Source organism: Saccoglossus kowalevskii, chromosome 14, assembly GCF_978046115.1.
Source record: "Saccoglossus kowalevskii chromosome 14, keSacKowa6.1, whole genome shotgun sequence".
NCBI classification, from domain to species: Eukaryota; Metazoa; Hemichordata; class Enteropneusta; family Harrimaniidae; genus Saccoglossus; species Saccoglossus kowalevskii.
In genome coordinates, this window is record NC_140654.1 from 21,811,155 (window position 1) to 21,831,563 (window position 20,409).

Below are 20,409 nucleotides of genomic sequence, written 5' to 3' on the forward strand. Positions count from 1 at the left end.
TAAGCCATAAGGTTATTTAATCCGTAATCCAACTTCGCACAGTCTATAGAATTGTGGATCAATATAAAATATATATTATGTCGCTATGCCGTGGTATCGATCGGTATATATATATATAACTATATCAAACTATTCTCTCAATCAAGCCTTGTTTTTATTTTGTCGTTGTCACTATGAAAACATTAGGCTTATATTTGACAAACGCGATTACGTATGCCAGTTATTGCATATTTATACTTAATAAGCAGGTTGTCAATGAGTAAAGGAACACCGTGCCTTCATTCAATATCATATATAATTTGAGTTCGTTTGTTTGTTCATTTAGACAAGATTTTACTGTCAGTATGCAATACAGTCAATCGAATCTCTGAATATGTGAAAGATATCTGGTGGGTTCTAAATATATATTAGGTACGTCGTTTCAACGTAACTAACTTGACTAAGTCACCGAGAGTGGTATTACATGGCGCCACAGTCGTCGCGTTGTGTTCGACGTGGGTCCCATAGAAATTATGCAATGCATAAATTACGTTGTTTGTTTACACGTGATTTGAACACGCACGTGACGAGTCAGGTGCTTTAAGTATAGGTGGTAAAGGCAGTTTCTGGAATTTGTCGACAGCATCTATCCATAACACCAGGGACCAGCATCTTTGGTTTTTAAACTAGATCCTAACTAAATTCAACAGTCGGTACAGTGTTTCATCTTTCAGGGCCTGTGCATAATGACACGAGGAAGCGCTGAAATTCGTGTTTCAAGTGAACGGATATTACATTACCTACTCTTTATACGATTATGAGACAAAACTGTCAAAATACAAGTCAAGTTAAGTCCAATAATATGTTGTCATTTAGTATGATTTTGTGAAATTAATCATTACGTACACATATTCGTCCATATAAAGAAAAGCTATTTCCATAATAGGAAACACACTCGATCGGTGGCGTCATGCGCAGAAGTTTCAAATCAATCAGTTAAACAGTTGTACGCCGTCTGAAACAACATCCATAACGTCGAATGTGACCTTTTGTCACCACGCAGATTTTGTTTAATCTACTTTAATCAAGTAAAAACAAGTATTACACCTCGAGGTCAAGGGGCAACATTCCCGAGGAGAAATCGAGTTAGCGTACTGTGCTGTTTATTCGGATAAGATCAATGCATGTGTAATAATTTCTCGTCTATGCCGGAGGGAATTTCACAATGGCGCAAATGAAATTTGCAATCACGCAACTCAGATTAAAATATTTTTTAGTGAAAATATTAAAAAGCACAAAAGCAATTTAATGAGTGCATTGTTGATGGTGTGTCGTGTGTTTCGCGGTATTTTAATAGATTTTAGTTTTCTGGCTTCGCCCAGCGCGCATGCTAGTGATGATTTATACGTCCTGAAAAAAAGAAATGAAAGTTATTGGGATATTACTTTACCTTGAACACACTCGATTGAGCTAATTAAATATTAATGTAATTAGAATTAAGATTTTTTGCTGTCCGACACTTGAAATCGAAATAAAACCAAGCGTTATTAGGTGTTTGCTTTCAGATGAAAATTTTCTTGTTTTGATAAAAGACAAAAAACAAGCATGATTATACTCTCTGTACTCATAATGAAGCTACGTACATAATAAGCTACATACAAAAACTCGGCTTCGCCTCGTGCTTACTTTTAATGGCACAGTGATCGTGTAATCGTGTAATCATATTTACAACAACGAGTGAGTTTTGACATTTCATGTCTGAAAATATCAGTATGAATAGCAAAGGAATACGATTCGGGCGTGCATTATCAACCTTAAATTACTCGATGGGTACTGATTTATATGTAAAGTTAATACTAACATCACAAATTCCCCCTGATAACGCTGAGCGGATTATGCGTCACGGTGTTCCGTAATCGGTAAAGGTCTTGAGGGTACCACGTGATCATTTCAAGACAGACGTGATTATTAAAGTCAAACGTAAAATCATAAAGAAATTGTGTTTGTCATTAACAGTTATTCCAATAACGATCGTGACTGAAACTTACATTGAGTACACAAGAATAATGCTCGCTTTGTAAATATCATGTAAATTACTAGTAACGGCGACTATGCAAATTAACTGTAATTAGGTTGACTCGTATCGAAATTCAATGCTCGACGACTTTCATTGCACGTTATATACACAATAATATTTTCTATTAACATGTATTTAGGTAATCTTCGACGCAATGATTTTCACTTCCATTGAGACGCAATCAGCAACCGTTTCACAACATAACAGTGTCACCATATACGCGACGAATACTGTATTTAATCATCAGTGTACCATCTGTACAACAAGTACAATTCGTCGGTGGTGAATGTAGTCATTGTATGGTCGCTGTACATGTTTTACGTCGAAATTCTGAATAAACTACTAATATTTGAATGCTTTTAGATAGCTGCACTCTGAGACTCTCTTGAAACATTTGAATGAAAAACTGAACGCCTTTGCCATCATGATCGGTTGATGAAACTGCGCTTGAACTTGCGCAGTTCGGAAAATGAGCAAGGCCTGCTCAAATTGCACTACGTTCTAGCTCTAATTATCTCTCTTTTTGGGTGTTATTTTATCATTTCAGTTGCTGGCTAATTATTTGTTGTATAGCTGTGCCGTCCTCCTCGGTTGTGTGTCGTACCTAATGATGGACCGAAAACTTCGCAGAGCATTCCAAGACACAAGAGCGTCACTCGAGGTCAAGGTGTCGTTAGAAGAACAGAAACAGCAGCAGGTAAGGTGACTCTTATAGGGGAACAGACTAATAAAGGCATGGTTCGAATCTCGCGAGATTCATGGTGATATGATCGTCAGGTGACATGCCGACCTATCACCATCAAAGTCGGCGATGAGGCATCTCAACCGGGGCGTATAATGTGTTCAACTATATGAATTTAAATCCGTTTGCGCTGAAAACTGGTACCCTTTCTTTTATCACGCAGATAAGCGCCCTCACGAGGTGTAAGGCTGGATATGATGGCCGATTGACATATACATGTAGTACGTTGTTTTTTTCCTGTAAACAGATATTGTAGAGGGTGTAAACAACGAACAAACAGTGCTAGTTGATGTAATGCACAGTTGCTAAACTGGGAACCTCTTAATAATAACAGTCCATTTAACATTAACAATCTCCATAATGTACCTTCTCGTTACTATGATTAAATTGCTCGTTAACTATACCCCATTTGTGTGTCACGTGACTTTGTTCCATTATAAAAGAATGAAACTAAGTAGCCGTAAACAGCGTGCAGCGAATTCGCATCATTACGTCGTTTACGCTGCGCCGACCACACTGGGAAATTAAACAATTTATTACTGGTAGCCGGAATGAATAAAGAATATACATGATACTTATTATAATACATAGACTGTTAATTTATTTATAGTGCTATATTATAACATCATCGTGCCAGTAAGCTCTATTGTACCCCCCCCCCCATTAATTTATGATTTAAAACATACAAGTCTGTAGATATTTTTTTTTAAATGAAAATTGGTTAGATTATTTGATGCAGAATGCCATATTTTAAGAGCTAGCAGTAATCTCCCTTCAAATAAAAACGGAACATGTTACACTGCTGTCTTAATTAACTCTTTACTGTACATACAATTAATTTGTTAAAGTGAAGTGTTCGTTATAATGAAGTACATAGTACGCTGGGTTTGTTATGAGCCGGAGACACGCCATGTGTTTATAAATCCAGAAATTAATTATAAATGTGTTCATTGTAACCTTTCAATGTACCATACAATGTGTGGTAGAAGCGTTAATAATTACAAAGACAATATAGATAGTACTTTTGAATCTGTTTAAATTATTAAGTTGGAGACAAAAAAAAAACATCTGTATAAAAACAATACGGTATGATTTACATACATACATGATTTACATTTTAATGAAAGCCTGCTGATAGGCTTGTGCTGCAGTAATGGAAATGACATTGCGCATGCGCATGGTATTACCCGTACGTGAACGTTTATGTAAATTCAAGACGCATGCGATTTGCGTTTTGAAATGATTTCATACTCTATTTTCCCTACCAAGATCGAATATCTAACAACTGATTCTAACAAAAAACGGTTTAAACGTCGGTATAATAATTAAATCATAGTTTTTATAACAAACAGTTATATAACGGTATGATCACCCACTTATACATGAATTCTTAGCTAGCGTGTAGCCACGCTCTGTTCTCTTCGGCGGTGGTTTGCTTGTTCATATATTGGAATCTTGGTGCTTGAAATATCTCACTAGTTAAAGTGCTCATGCGTACATGCATATATTATTATTATATAATCAGTGTCCATTTTTCTTGTTGTTATAGGAAACACTGTTACTCTCTGTCCTTCCAAAACACGTAGCGGCTGAGCTTCAAGATGACGTAGGCAGGTCATCCATCCAAAACGGTCAATTTAATAAAATTTATATCAGGAGATACGAAAACGTCAGGTAAGACGTAAATCTGCCCACATAATGATATGATTCATTCGTCAATGTCTGATGTGCATCGATTAAAATGGAACTTTTTACGAGGAATTGATCATCTTTGAGCATGCGCAGTTCATAGCAGGCTTATAGCAGCGTATTTTATAACCTTCAATCACGATTTTTGTGTAGAAAATAATGTTGTTTTTTTTTTCAATATATTACGTAATATATATATTTATATTTTTTTTCCAAGCGCTCAAAGCATATTCTTTCGCTTGAATGATGAAGCAATCTTCAAAATGCAGCTTTGACAACTTGAATGCGTCTAGAGGCCAGACATCGTAACTGGCTATTACTATAAACTAAACACCACAGTTTCTATTTTTCCTCTATTCCCAGTATCTTGTTTGCCGACATCGTTGGGTTTACCGCCATGTCGTCGAAATTGTCAGCGCACGAGCTGGTCAAGGTGTTGAACGGACTGTTCGCGACGTTCGATAAGCTAGCTGATGTAAGTAGCGATTACATATGACATATCGCATATTTTTTTATCGAATCAAAGAATATTTTACGTATGGGGAGCACGACAGGACTGTGCCATATCATCTCCTGTCCCGCGCTGAGTGGCAATTAATCTAAATAAAACACGCTTTCTGTGCATTCATTGCACCACCCATTGTTTAACGATGATTTATTGTATAACTAGTGTTTTGTTGATCATATTGCATGAAGATAAATTACAAAACAGGCTGGAGAGATTATACACTGGCTATTTCTAGCCTTCTTGTATGTAAACGAAGTATCGAGCCTGAGGTCTATATATTCAGTTAAATCACGATGTTTGCTTTTTGCTCAGTCATGAGCGCAAATATTTCACCATGTTTTGTTTAATCTCGGCTCATCTTTTGAAAGTAAATATAGATTATTATGTTAATATTGCTATTTATTTATTTTTGCAAAAATGCCAGCAAGCTTACACGTAAAACACACACAAAAACACAAACTACAAATCCTGGTGTACTTGAAAGGGGGTCAAGCAACATTTCTCGTGCCCTTGTATTAGCATATAATATTCAGTTTTCTATTTTAATTTGTTGTATCCATAGCAACACAACCAATTAAGAATCAAGATTCTTGGAGATTGCTACTACTGCATATGTGGTGTACCGGACTACAATTCTGATCATGCCAACTCGACTGTACAAATGGGACTAGACATGGTCGTAGCAATCGCGTAAGTAGTTTATTACATATAGGTAACGAGAGTGAACTTCGCAGCTGTTAATAAAATGTCAAGTCTCATATTGTCTTCAATCTGTCGCGGATAAGGAGCGCAAAGCTGAGGCGCAAAGGAGAACATCAATCACAACAACTTATCTGTTTTACAGTCTGTTTGTCACTGTTCCCCGCAGTCGATATGATGTAAACCGTCGTAAAATCTGATAAATGCGACGCTCGGGACTGTAGTCACATGACGATGCGCGAAATTACAAAATTGTTCACATAATAAAAAAAAAGAAACATCATAGATCACCCTTAATAACTCAGTAACTAACATGCACAGCTGTGGTTGTCGCCAGTAGCAACCACCTGATTTATTTCGCTAAGGCTATCTGATATTGAAGCCGTTTGTTTCACGCTGCTACCCGTCGCGGCTGAGCGTGTCTGCAATGGTAGTCCCTTGGCTAATTGGCACCTACCTATTTTGTGAGATCTTTAATACCTACTCCTTTCCAGAGACTTACTCATAAATGATCCTTACGTAAAAACACCACTCTAGACGGAGTTAAGACGTGACTGGCATATTGCAACTCAGATACGCTATGTAAAGCAGCTATGTAAACAAGTTGGCGCGTTCCTTGTTAGTACAAAGAATACTAAACAACCTAAGAAATGAGGATTCCAGGAGAAGTCCCATTCTAGCTGCTTCAATTTAAATTAATGTATAAGGCATGATCAACGTAATTCCCCGACAAACAAATAAGTCTTCATTTTACATCTGCTGACGCTGGTCACTCAGCGACTAACTTGAAAGACCACGTCTGATTTACGACTCCATTGCTTCATTCCTTCTCAACAGCAACGATGCGACTTTCGGGTAAGCTTTTTTAAATTTGTCCACGGCTTGTCTCTCTTTACTGTGGAAAATCACCAGCTGTGACGCTGTCACCGATTGGCTACTCGAGCCGTCAATCAATTGGTCGTGTGTATAAATCACATCGTACCACTCAGTTTAGTATGCAAATCATACCGAAATTCCGCGCACGCCGCGTCACAGTGCTTGACGCTGAGTATTTGACGAGTAAATTGCTGATTTCGAGATGACAAAACAATTACTAATTGTAAACTTCGAGGTATATGAATATTTCCCTCTAACGTGACAATTATTAGAGACCCAGCGGAGAATAAGTGTCTCATCAGGGAGAGAGAGCATCTTCGTGTACCCATCATCTCGTGTAGTTTGTAATTGTTTGATAATAGGTTTCATTAAAATATATAACTTTTTGCAAAAGAAAATATCGGGATATGAAGAAATACTCTAACTATGAAATAATCATGTTTCTGGTTCTCACTCACGTTAAAAGCTATACATTCAGTTCATTTATTTTGCGAACGAAACATATAGTTTTCATGAAAAAAAAAATTAACGAAAACACCCCTTTTTCGGAACCTATATGCATTCCCCATAAAGTTTCAAACTTATATTTCTCGAAAGATTGTCAAGTGACCTCATATTTGTTTCTATTTTCTAAATGACTTGAACCCGCTGCGTGAAGACAATTACTTCTAAAAGCTGATGTTCCCGTGACGTTATTAGACAGATATGTTTTCAGTGCAGTGCGCACTGTAACTTTGTGTCCCGTTTAAATCGGCAATTGTCACAGCGGCATATGAATCGGTAATAACATAAGGCATCAGCTATCCCGATAACGATCTCTCTAAGTACGTCATCTAAAACTAGGGTTATGACGTATTTCGTATTCTACTATATATGAAGTACCACTCTGAGGTCATTTCTAACGGTCGATTGGAATATGAATTGAAATGTTTGAGGATTCGAGTTTGCGCCAATTGTGGGAAATATGTACTAAACGTTCAGTTTTCGATGATCGGTTTCCATTCGATTAGTCAAAGTTGCAATATGCGCTGATTTCATAACAGGATAGAGAATTCGAGCTAATTTCGTGCGATTAGATATTTTACGTAATAATACCAAGACTCTAATAAAGTTTTATATATTGTGCAACTGTTTTTAACATTAAACTACTAGCAATCAATAATAATGATAATTAGATAAATGAATAAATAAATGGCTCATGTTTATCTAAATGTTGTTTGTAACGTACGTGATTACTGAAAAGTGGGCATCACGGTGAAATTCATGGAGTGAGAATTTGGAATAGACGCGGGAGCGTAGTTGACTGGACTACTCTATGCCAAAGTGGTGAGGTCGTCACCTGCGCATGCGCAAGGCAGCTTTAGTATGTCGTTCTTCATACAAGCATGAGCCTTTGCATTTTAGCGTGCGTTGTTATCGTCGCTTAGGGCTACCCGGGTGACAAGACCCCCGATTTAATACTGTACTGTACTCCTATATAAACTAATTCACACATTTCACATTCTCTTGGGGTTTCATATGACTGGCAGCCGTCACCAGTGCTAATCTAATTGTTTCCCGTAGGACTGTTCGGGAGAAAACCAAATCTGGCGTTGACATGCGTGTTGGCATACACACTGGTGCTGTTCTGGCTGGTGTTATGGGACAGCGACAGTGGCAGTTTGATGTGTGGAGCAAAGATGTCACTTTGGCAAATAATATGGAATCTGGTGGTGTCCCGGGGTAAGTTTGCAGTTAAAGACAACTGTAGCGTACTACAACCAGAATAGAACTTAGAATGACCAATTTAGTACACTTATTAACTGTAGCAACGCGTGCAAGTGTCATACACGCGTGCCATGCAGACTCCTGCAGCTGGCGCCTTGCGCAGTAATTCACAAAAAACTTGCAAAATTTATAACTACTGCCGAAGAAATTAGAAACGACGGTAAATAATTAAACACATGGACAGCAGTATTGATAAGTTATGTAATACACACGTCTCCAGACTCGCAGCGTATCTGCAACGGACACTCTTTTTTGCCCATGGTTGTGGGCACTAACGCATCGTGTAAACATTCTATTACCACAGATAGTCCTCACATTGGAACGTCGTAGGCGCAGCCAGTTATATTATGGTTTTACTGTGACTCAATACTAAGTTTCACATCGCAATTGGAATTTGTATGACGAGACATAGTCACATCGGCGCCCGGGTATAGGAACCCGGATGCAACGTCATTTTCCTTTTGAAAACATTTGAATGATGTGGATACTCAGCTGAGTCGACTTTTCAGCATTCCGAGTACCAGTTTTGGTTGACTTAGTTTACAACTTACAGCTTCTGTGATGACACCGATGACAAATTTACTTTATATAGTAGAATTTTTTTATAAAGTGTTTGGTACTTTCTTTTTATGTATAATAACCCTGCTTTTCAAGCTGTGCATTGTCGTCTATGGGGAATTTATTTATAGTATGAGACTTGTTGTACAATGCCCTCTATGGTCAGATGAGATGTAATATGTTCAACAAGTTTAATTATACTAAATGTTTGTTTTTTTGGTTAATACAGGCGAGTACATATATCTGATTCCACATACGAATGCTTGTCGCAAGACTTTATTTCTGAACCAGGAGACGGAGATCTAAGAAACGATTACATCAAGGCCAGAGGAATTAAAACTTATCTAATCAAAGCAACGGCGTTACCTATTAAAAACGTGAGATTATGTGAATTTCCGGTGATTTATATGTAATTGCTTTGTTATCTATGCCGTAGTGGGCGCTATTCTGATATTTGTAATTTCAAATTAATTTAATTATTCAGGACAGTACCATCAACCGTTATGAGTTTATTGCAATGTTGAGATTTATTGTCATATATTGTTAATGCTAAGATTTATTTGTGAAAAATACTGCCAGACTGACATTGATTGAAAGTTTATTTATAGAGTAGAGTGGGAAAGGAAAACAAAAAAACACAAAGTAAAAAGTGAATCACGTTATTGTAACCTTGGTCACTTGAACCATGCCTCATTATAAGCTATTTATGTATCACTGACGTGATTATGTCTGAAATTACATCCTTAGTAATTAGCTCGCGTGCCTTTTTCAGAACTAATCATGGTCATACAATGTTTTCAGGGTACAACTCAAATTGACAGTTTGGGCATTCCAGTCGAGACAGTGATTGACGTCGGTGACGAGAAGGGGTCACATGATGAGGTAGGTACCAGCATTTCACACACACACACACACACACACACACACACACACAGAAAAATACGATTATATATTACATTACATTACGTTATTTTTTTACATCCATGAACTTGAAAATGGGTTTAGTGTAGCATACGTCAATAGAAATAAAACTGTCACATGAACTGGTCAATTTTCGTTTTCGCAGACTTTTATCCCCGCGTAAAGAATTTTACAAAACCCTGTTGCAAACGGAAAATAATATTCTTCATAATACATGCAAAACTATATGAATTATTAAACTAATATCTGGTGGCAACAGTGATGGCATGCCGAGGGTGTCAGTTACCAGGTTTCGCAATGATTTCACACTCTCATCTGTTCTGACACACGCACGCCGTAGAGTACAATCATATACTTGTGTATATTATGCGGTACAACTTAGAAGGCGATTTGTTAACCATAACGTAAACTTTCGTAATTTATGTTTGCAAGTTTGCCATGTAACGTTAAGTAAAACCCGTGTGGACATTGTATACTGATATCCATCGTTGTTATTTCCAACAGGTTGAAAGCGAGAAGAACGCAAAGACGTCATTGGCGGCGAGGGCACAGAGTGCTAGGCAAATTGGCTGCGACGCCGAAGTCAACAAAATCATTTACGAAGCCTTGGTGGAACGGGAGCACAATGCGTAAGAAAAAAAAAATCGTCACATTATCCATTTCCATAACTAAAGAACGCATTGACTGGAAAAAATGCAATTATGGAAGATTACCATCTTCATTTCATCCCAGTTCCTCGCGTAATCAATCCTCGTCTGTGTGATTGTGTGTGGAAAATTAAATGATTGGGCAATCAACGTGTGCAAATAATATGTAATTTATAGGTATTAATTAGGCATGCCAGTTCAAGCAAAACCCAATCAACTGATCTCTAAATTTACAGCAACAAAAAAAATGCTCCGGAAACTGTCAATATGTGGGCTTGCCATGTCGAATTTCATATGGTGCTGTACCTTGATTTCAAATCTGAAACTAACTTATAGAAAATACTTTCTGATAATTTCATGTAAGACGATTCAGAAACTACAGTTCCACATTTAAAGTTAGACGCTCTTATACCATTCTCAGAAATACATTAGTAATAATGAAATACGACACTATATTCAGACTGTGTTCTTTTGTCGATGTGCTCATTTCACTCGAGGCAATTATTTTTTACGCCTGACATTTACTGGTAAATCGTAGCGTGTAATGAGAAACCGCAATAATTATGTGACTGTGTCTGTTTCTTTGAGCGCGGTATTCTTACTGCCTGTACACATTTAACACGGGCACGAAGCATTGTCAGTTCATTTGGTAAATTAGATACGTAATGGTGAACAATATATAAACGGTGATCGGATTTCAAAATGGCGGTATAGTAAATTGCACAGTGTTAAACGTGGGCTTCTTGCATGGGACTGATTTTTGTATGATTTCCCAACAGTTTAAGCGCTTGATTGGCACACCCTATTCGAGATGCTTGGTGTGTATACGTTCCCGTCGCTCTCGTGAGACTTTGTCTAAACTCGCGAGACGTTACGGTCTTTTGCGTATTCTAATTGTTTAAACACATCAGAACTGATTTGAGCCGTGAATATATGAGTCAGGCAAACAGCAACAACGACGTCACAACAGAAACTACAGCGTCATTCACTTTCATGTCTTTTCAATATTGAGCATTACGCACAAAGCAAACAATCAGAACATTCGGCGCGCAGTAAAACGCAGAGTACATGGCATAGTAATGATATTTAGTGAGAACAATCGCAAGAAATTGTGTACGTGTAAGAACAACGGAATACTAGAACTACTAATTGCGGTGGAATACAGAATAATAATTACGCCGTGTACGGAATACAAATAAATAAAGTTATACCGCCATTTGTGCATATTGACAGCTATTGCTAGAATTTTCTTGTAAAGTAATCTGACTGCCGCTATGTTACAAGACAACAAATAAATGGGACGTGGGAGTTCTACTTTGTGAAATGGAGATAAACATTTAACAACCCAGTAATTGCTATATAACGTATGAATGTTCGAAACTATAAACCTCAATGTAATTTTTTGACATATGAAGAGAATCATCGATGCACCCTGACATTTGATATTTCAATGTCAACGTCAATAGCATATGCTTAATGAAGAACACGTAAACGATCGCAGGCGCTAGGCGCATTGAACGGCGGGACGAGATAACACATGAGCCTGACTTAGTTAGTATATCTTCATTCTAATACGAATTGGCATTGTACCATTTTTATAATAGTGGATGTGTTTTATTCCCCCATAAAAATATATATTTCACTAAGATCGTTTATTTTACCGATATTCTCGTATAATTTTATAGGTCACGAACTAAGTAGTTTTAAATAATCCAGCCGACTGTGATTATTGTTGCCATGACACTTTTCCCCATTTAACCATGCTGTGAGGTTTTTGAGGTTGGTAACATTCCTATGTGTCTCATTCTTGACTCACGAACGGTCATGTGTGAGCAGCAGTGTGGCTCCTGGGATATTTCCCTTATTCCCAATCCTTAAACTTCATTCAATCGTCGTAAAACCACATCCACTTTGCGGCACATGGTGGTTACCGCATAAATGCAGTGACGAAATACGCGTTCGGCGCAGTAATTCAACGGAGTATAAATGAAACTAAAAAGAAAACTGTTCCAAGTTGTGTAGGAGCCAATCAATACTTATTGCATAGTAGTGAGATTTTGAGCAACTTTACCGTACATTTCTATCTTCAGTGACAAACAAAAACTGGCCAGTAGTTTATATATCCACGTAACTAAAGTAGATGGAAAAAAAATGTTGGTATATATAACTTATTCAACGGATTTCAAAGTTCCATTTTTTCCATTGAAGCAAGGAGTTGTAATTCTACATATTAACGTAGATTCCATTTAATAACAAAGTTCACTTCACTTTCAGCCAAAAATAACGACATTAAAACCGACGAAGAATTACTAATTTATCGCCTTTAGTGACAGAGCGCTTTTGTAACGTATGTGAATATAAGAAAAGTCGTACACACACATCCATCAATAAAAAACATAAGTTTGAGAGTCTTTACTATGTTCTGCCTGACAAACGAACTAACAAATACAAAGATTGGTTGGCATGAATGAATGACATTATCGGAATATTACTTTCCACAATCTACATCGAAGAAGGGCTTTGTCCCTGAGAAACGCGCTTTACAGGAAAAGCGTATTGCCTTCCAGCATGTCATTTACATTATTGTAAAGCGAACACAAACGCATACGTACATAGGTCGATTCACAATCCCTGTTGAAAAACTGTGGTCGATTCTAGGTTCTCGCATGTTATCAGTATACGCATTCTCATTGCCATCTGTATATATTCTGCCCTTCTATATGTTGGCAACATCACTAGCAGCTAACAATTAAACAACTTGAAGGCACATTCGACTGACAAACCGACATTTTCTATAGAACGAAGTGCATTCGTGATTTGTTTATCTCGACTATTATGAGTTGGATATCGTTACATGATATTTAACTCATTGAAAGTGTTTTTCTTCAGTGTCTAAGGTTGTAATGTTTTGAAACGTGTTTTTTAAATTTATTTTATGATTAGCCTTGGATCGTATCACTTTTATGGTAAAATGACAATATTTCAATGAATGATAGCAGCAATTTACGCCTTCCTATTTGTTGTCTACAATATATTCTTGTAGCTGAGATGCATCTTTTTATTCCCGTTTTAGTTTAGCTTATGAAAGTGATGAAATTTGAACTCTCTGTTTTCGGTGGAACACACTCACAATCTGGTCGAGAATATTTCTTTTATTGAAAAATGTAAATTTTTGGGACTTAATTTTAATTGATGCATAACTTTTGACTACACATTGAAAACATTAACGCAATAATTGTTAGAATCGTTTGGTATAAGGTATTTATCACACGTATTAAGTGGATATTAGCAAACATGTAAGTTTATTTCCGGCACTGAATACAACATTCAATGTAAAGTAGCTCCAACGTGATTCTTACGATTGTTTTGAAAAGTTCAACTTGAAATATTCATTATCTTGTGTTTCACCTCCAAACGATGTCTGCATTTTGTGAAATTTTGCACAGAATCGGATAACATTTTTCAGGCTAATTTGTGTTTCACCATTTTAACCGAAAAATAGTGTTTTATGCACAATATCAAGACCATTTTACGAATAAAAAAATAACTGCATTTTTATCTAGCTTTCTGAATATGCAGTGAATTTGTCTTCATCGTATATTAGCTCATTTAGCTTATTTTTGACTACGCTCTGGCAATCAAACTAAGGAAATCATACTTATAATACAATAATACAATGACGCCGCGTGCCGTTCAGCATGGGTCCTACGCGAAGCATGATTACATGTATATTACATTGCTTTGTGCCGACTGTAGGGCTAAATTTCATCATTTTCAAAATACATCTATTGAGTTTCGTCGCTCTGGCCATCACCAAGTGTACAACTGCACATCCAGGAAAATCAAACAATTCAATGCGCTTTTCCAATAGAACGCGCCCTCTATCGACAGACCATAGTACGTGTGTGACGTCAAACGCCATTTAGGATATACTAGTAATACATTAAAAATTAATAAATAAATGTTGACCGGCTCACCACAGATCAAACCAAACTCGACGATATTATCGCTTAAAATTATTAAATCATCCAAATGTACGAGATTGAAGTCTGTGGATCATCGTGACAAAGTGCTATCCGACGCAAATGAACACCGATGCCTTGCGTGAGCGAGAGAGCCCCTCAAATAGTGTAGCTATGTTCCCTTCCGTCGAGTCGACTATTCACACTAATATGGTTACATAGGTTAGAAGAACAGTCGATGCGATGACGGGAGATAGTAAAACTATATTTGAGGGACTAAAATAAGTCTCGGGGATATGTCGCTCTCAGCGAGATTTTGGCGCCATTTGCATAAAATGTCCTTTTTGCCGAACTACACTTGCTCTTCAGGATGTGAGAAGTACACTCGGTTTTGTATAGAACGATGAATGATAAATGTCGTCATCAGTACCAACACCCACTTTAATGCACATTTTGTTTTTCTTTACAGAAATATTTCCCAGCAAACGAACACAATTTTCCTGAATTTCAAAGACCCTGAGCTTGAGACCCAGTTTCATTGTGAGAAGGAACGCCAAAGCGCAGTCGCCATTGGCTGCTCCGTCGTCATCATAGTTTTCGCCTTTTTCACACAACTGACAATTTTACCGAGGTGAGCTGATTTCAGAGCCCACTATTTTTGCGCCTTTTGTAGTGTGTGTGGTACTCTTATTTCGTCAATAGCGTTTGAGGTTGGTTCATGACGCCCACAGCCACGAGCTTGACAACCTGCATCGACGAACAGCGATGTTTTCATGATTTTGCCGGTGATATATTTAGAAGGCTATTTAATGTTTATTACATGACGTGCTTCGAACGAGCCTGAAAAAATTGCAGATTTGTGACGTAATCGGACACTAATAACACGGCAAAACCCCGACAATAATAAATATTTACACTCCGAAATCAAGTTTTTACAGACTGACGTCAAAATCAATTGGGGCGTCTAATGCGTAGCCGTTTTAAATTAACAAATCACGTCTCCCCATAGCCCTCGAAACGGCGACTCGAAGTTATCTACATACTTTAAGATATATTCATAATGGCACACTAATTTCTGGAGGATAGACCGTACGCTGCTGCTCTCGTGATAATATGTGTACTAACTGTTGCACAACTACTACGACTGTGTTTATGACAATACTGCACATGCGCACTTACTATTAAACGCGATAACCTCTGATACATGTCCCCGGAGCACGTTGAGTTGACAAGGTTTTTTTTTTTCTTGAATTGTGCAGTTTAATTGTCTTATTTAACGTAGTCATAAATTCCCTACTAAATACTTACTTGACTACTAATGGGGGTTCCTACCCAAGCCAACTAGTGATACCAAAGTAGACATAGTCAGTGTTGCCGAGCGTGTGGGAGTCTATTGAAAATCTGTCAGTTAAATACTCTCTCTATCTCGCGAAATATTCGAACTCGTAAATTGTCTTTGCTAGAAGTGGCGCCCTCTAGAGACTTAGCACTTATCTGACGTCATAATGGCATAGTGAATGAAATTGACAACTGTTAGTTGTGTAATCATTTAGCACCTAGTATAACCTCTCAAAACATGATTTCGTATTGGTAGACAACTACGAATCAACAACATCAATGTTGTTAACGAATTTCTTTTCATCCATTCACGTACCTAAGCGCGTTGTCGCTAGATAAACCTCATATGCGTAATATGCAATTTTAGCGAATTGTAGTAAAATGACGTAATGGCGAAATATTGATTTAGCGAATCTCTCTTGTCATTGTTGATTTCTTTGTTTGGTGGCCATTTTGAATGGATTATAAAGTCTTTGGCGACATCTTGAATTAACGAATCAGTTCTCTCGCTAAATTCGCGAAAAAGACATGCTCGCGAAAAAGACATGTTTTACAGTATTACGACCCACCGTCGTAGGCACGTTCCAATTTAGAGACTTGATCACAGTCCCACACAGATGAACTGTGGCTTGATTATGGTTACCGCTATAATAGTAAGTTCTCTTTGCTAACATTCTTGTCTTTCTTCAGGACCATGGCAAGTTACGTAACCTTTGCAGTGGGTTTATCGCTGCTGTCTCTTTTGACATTCCTATCTGCCGGCACGATATTTCAAGAGAAATTCCCAAAGTCCCTCGTGCGTTTTGCCAACCGGATAGAGACCACTAGGTGGGCACGCAATGTGTGGGCAATGCTGGTCATAGCAATACTCGGAGCCGCAGATATGATAGACATGGTGAGTTTGCTGGTAAAATATCGAGTTGTACATCATATATATATAGTGGAGGGATTATGAATAAGTTCCAGACTATCTGTTGCAATTATTACTGCGTCATAGGTCGGAAATATTAGTGAAAATATAACAATGGATCGTAACGTAGCAAAATGTAATTTCACTGACAAGGACGAAATCAACATAAGTAGTCTGGATCAGCTACCCGATTACAAAATGTCGATAAATTGTGTTACGTATAATTTGTTGGTAGCACATTCAGGGAATATGATTCAAGTTAAAAGTACCATCCGATTAGTTTAGTACAAATTTATGTATAATAATTAGCATAATTTGTATAATCGCTCAATTGTGAATTCTTATTCGTGTTTTGCACACTGCTTTATGTAGCCTAAGATGATGGATGAATACACATAAATATACATCTTACTAATGTAAGTTCAGTTATTCGTACATTACCCAGTTTTAAATTCACATTTCAGTTTTCCTGTGACGTCGAGACAGACTATCCTGAAAACCTGACTGCAATGTACCCATACGATGCCCGTTGCTATTATCCTCAATATTTCGACTTCCTAGCAATTCTAGTCTTGGTGAGTAATGATAAATGTCGATATTATATCAGGCAGTATATAGCTTAAAGCTGGGGGGTCTTCATAAACCAGCGCCTGCCCATGAGCCTATGCGTTTTTAGCGTGCGTTGCTGTCGTCGTCGTTTGGGACTCAATTCCCGCGCGTTCGCCGGTGAACATCCCTCCGCTTCAAACCTTGTCCAGTAACAGCTCACGTCTGAAGATGTACTCCACATGATTAATCTACTACCCGAATTCAAAATATTGATGCAACTGTTTATTTTGTATTTCATTTCGGGGGCGAAATCTTTGAGTTCAGTGTACAAGGCAAAGAAGTAATTTTTCATTTTTTTGTAAAATAACGCTTCACAACGACGCAAGGTGAAAGCAATGTACACTGTATTTAGTTGCACGTTTATAACGACGAAAAAAAACTGCCATTATTTATAATTCTGGCATCAGATTAGTATCCCATCCCGGTTTTGATGGGCTATATAAATCGATTGTCCAGACTCAAAGCTTCACCTATCACGGCGATGAACGCCTCCCTGTCGAACGTGAAGTGTGCAATTAGCGATGACTTCTAACATTACGGTGAAATCACAAGTGCCCATTGCGTAAATTGATTCTGTTTGATCTCTTTGGATCCGCTTTACCGACAACGCGAAGAGATGATTACTTTTTTTTATTAGCGTTGACATAAATCGCTTAGGTTAAATAGGCAACTCCTACTACTTATTTCACTGTACCTTACGCGCCGATTAACAAACACTGCCCTCTATAGTTTCAAATAATGAATACTTTTGTTTTTATCCTCATTGTTAAGTTTCGCAATTTGCACTATGATATACCAACGCTGATGGCGCAATTTACCGACTTGAGTATTTTTTAATTGTTTTCAGATTGGGATAACAATGTTGGTGCAGATTACAAGTGACGTAAAGTTGTTGATGCAGATAGTAATTACTCTCATGTACTGCGTAATAAATATAGTTCTTCTTCCCGAACTTTACGACCGTTATGACGGGTCTATCTACACAGGAGTCTAGTGAGTTTAACATATTCTGATTAGCGACACTATGCCACACACGCCAACAGAGACGCAATGAGATTCATAATAAAATTGATCGCAATATTTTACAATCGAGCTTGAATATACTGTTCATATAGTAAGACATTATACAATTCTTACACGGAGACCTTTAAATTGGACACATTTGTTTGACAATCTAACCGAAAAATCGAAGGAAGTTCCTCTGACAAGTGATTTATGTGGCGGAAGTCGTTGGAACATTCTAACACGAACACATTGCCTGTATTCAGGAGTGTGTTACTTTTATGCGCAAGTGTATTGGTTGTATTCACTTCTAATTTACTTTTCTTTCAGTGGAACTCACCTTATTCCTACGAAGTATGAGATCACGGCAGCGCTTTTAATTATATCTCTGGCGCTGCTTTACTATAACAGACATGTAAGTATAGACGGTCGTCACGACAATGTTAATAGTTTGGTTATTTTCACGTTTCTTTTTTCGAAATAGTGATATAAACTTTGTAAGTCAAACTTGTTATATATTGTTGTGGACTTTTTTCGAAGCCTTCACATAATAAATGACAAGTATTCATATAGTATGGAAGGCTCTAATGTATAAATTCCACTGCAATTATAAATATGTCATGTTATGTTCTTGACTTGAAGATGGAGTTGACTTCGAGGTTGTTGTTTTTATGGAGAGTCGAAGCAAAAAACCAAAAAGACGAAGTTTATGAATTGCGAAGAAAGAACGAAGCGTTAATAATGAATATCATGCCGTCCCATGTTGCCAAACATTTTCTTGGAACAAAACGGAAAGACGAGGTAATTTAATTAATATAATAGCCGCTCGAATTTTTGTTTGTCTCCGTGTAAACTTAATTTCGGATTATGGTGACTAATGTTCTGTTATTTGTTGCAGGAGTTATACAGCCATTCTTATGACGAAGTAGGGGTCATATTTGCATCAATTCCAAACTTTTCCGAATTTTACACCGAGGATCTGATAAATAACCAAGGGGTGGAGTGTTTACGTTTCCTGAACGAAGTTATCTCTGACTTTGACGGTGTAAGTACTTTCCCTATACCTTTCCGCATGTGACGCCCTCTAGAGACTAACATAAAAAGATGATGTAATGTATGTACTAGTATTTCGAGTCGTTCCAAAGGGAGCTGTGTTTGGCGGTGTACTAATTCGTCGTTTACAATAAGGCAGATGTCTAAAACAGTGTTTGTATTATTAATGGTCGGCTACAAATTAAAACAAAAACAGCAGAATGGCAGAATCATTATGTTTTTTCTAACATGCAATGCCACCAAATCATCATATGATGTCAAACTTTACGCATACTCCATTGCTGGAAAATCAAGATGGCAGACTACATAGTACTGACGAAAAGTTGAATATCTAAAGACTAAAAAGTGTTATAAAAAAACGGAAAATTGCATTCTCCCACATTTGTGGAGCTCTTTCATCTGAGAGTACTATGCTGTTTGCCTTCACTTCCCCTTTATAGTTGTTTGTGATGTTGTCACGTGATTAGTAGTCATTATGTAGAAAGTAGTTGCATGCTGGGAATATCACCAATGTGCCATATTTACATACCGAGTCTCAATGTCAATAATTAGCAATATTATGACGTAATTACGACATTCTACTGTATTTCGTAATTCCCAGCTCTTAAACGAACCTCGTTTCAAGACTATTACCAAGATCAAGACCATATCCAGTACGTATATGGCGGCGTCCGGGATGTCGACAGACTTCGACAACTTAGTGTCTTCTGGCACAAGACAACGATGGTCACATCTCGCCGATCTGGTCGAGTTCTCGTTGGCACTCAGAGAAAGTTTGGATAAAATCAACCAACAATCATTTAACAACTTTATTCTCAGAATAGGTGAGGAGGATTTTTTGATTAAATTGCGCCCTCTAGTGTTTATTACTTCTGTTGAGTAGTTGTTACTTCATTTGGAAAATGACGAAACAATGGCGATATGATTGACTGTATTTCTATTGGCAGCTTTGATCCCAGTAAGAAGGAACAACTTTGAAGCCTACCTTACATTTTTACATAGTCTACATTATTGAGAATGTTGTCGTAAATCGCACGACAATGTTCTTGGGTTTATTATGTAAAAGTACGCC

The 20,409-nt window shown here is 37.5% G+C and overlaps 1 protein-coding gene across 1 annotated transcript in view; it reads left to right on the forward strand.

Moving 5' to 3' along the window:
- LOC100372163 (adenylate cyclase type 3) overlaps positions 1–20,409 on the forward strand; it is a 45,191-nt gene that overhangs the window by 22,069 nt on the left and 2,713 nt on the right. The window contains exons 2-17 of the mRNA XM_002734049.4: positions 2,604–2,753; positions 4,348–4,472; positions 4,851–4,962; positions 5,558–5,685; positions 8,134–8,292; positions 9,125–9,272; positions 9,697–9,777; positions 10,321–10,445; positions 14,895–15,056; positions 16,454–16,658; positions 17,138–17,248; positions 18,130–18,275; positions 18,615–18,699; positions 18,927–19,085; positions 19,183–19,329; positions 19,939–20,161. Of these exons, the coding sequence (XP_002734095.1) occupies positions 2,604–2,753; positions 4,348–4,472; positions 4,851–4,962; positions 5,558–5,685; positions 8,134–8,292; positions 9,125–9,272; positions 9,697–9,777; positions 10,321–10,445; positions 14,895–15,056; positions 16,454–16,658; positions 17,138–17,248; positions 18,130–18,275; positions 18,615–18,699; positions 18,927–19,085; positions 19,183–19,329; positions 19,939–20,161 (2,266 nt within the window). The remainder of the gene's footprint in view (positions 1–2,603; positions 2,754–4,347; positions 4,473–4,850; positions 4,963–5,557; positions 5,686–8,133; positions 8,293–9,124; positions 9,273–9,696; positions 9,778–10,320; positions 10,446–14,894; positions 15,057–16,453; positions 16,659–17,137; positions 17,249–18,129; positions 18,276–18,614; positions 18,700–18,926; positions 19,086–19,182; positions 19,330–19,938; positions 20,162–20,409) is intronic.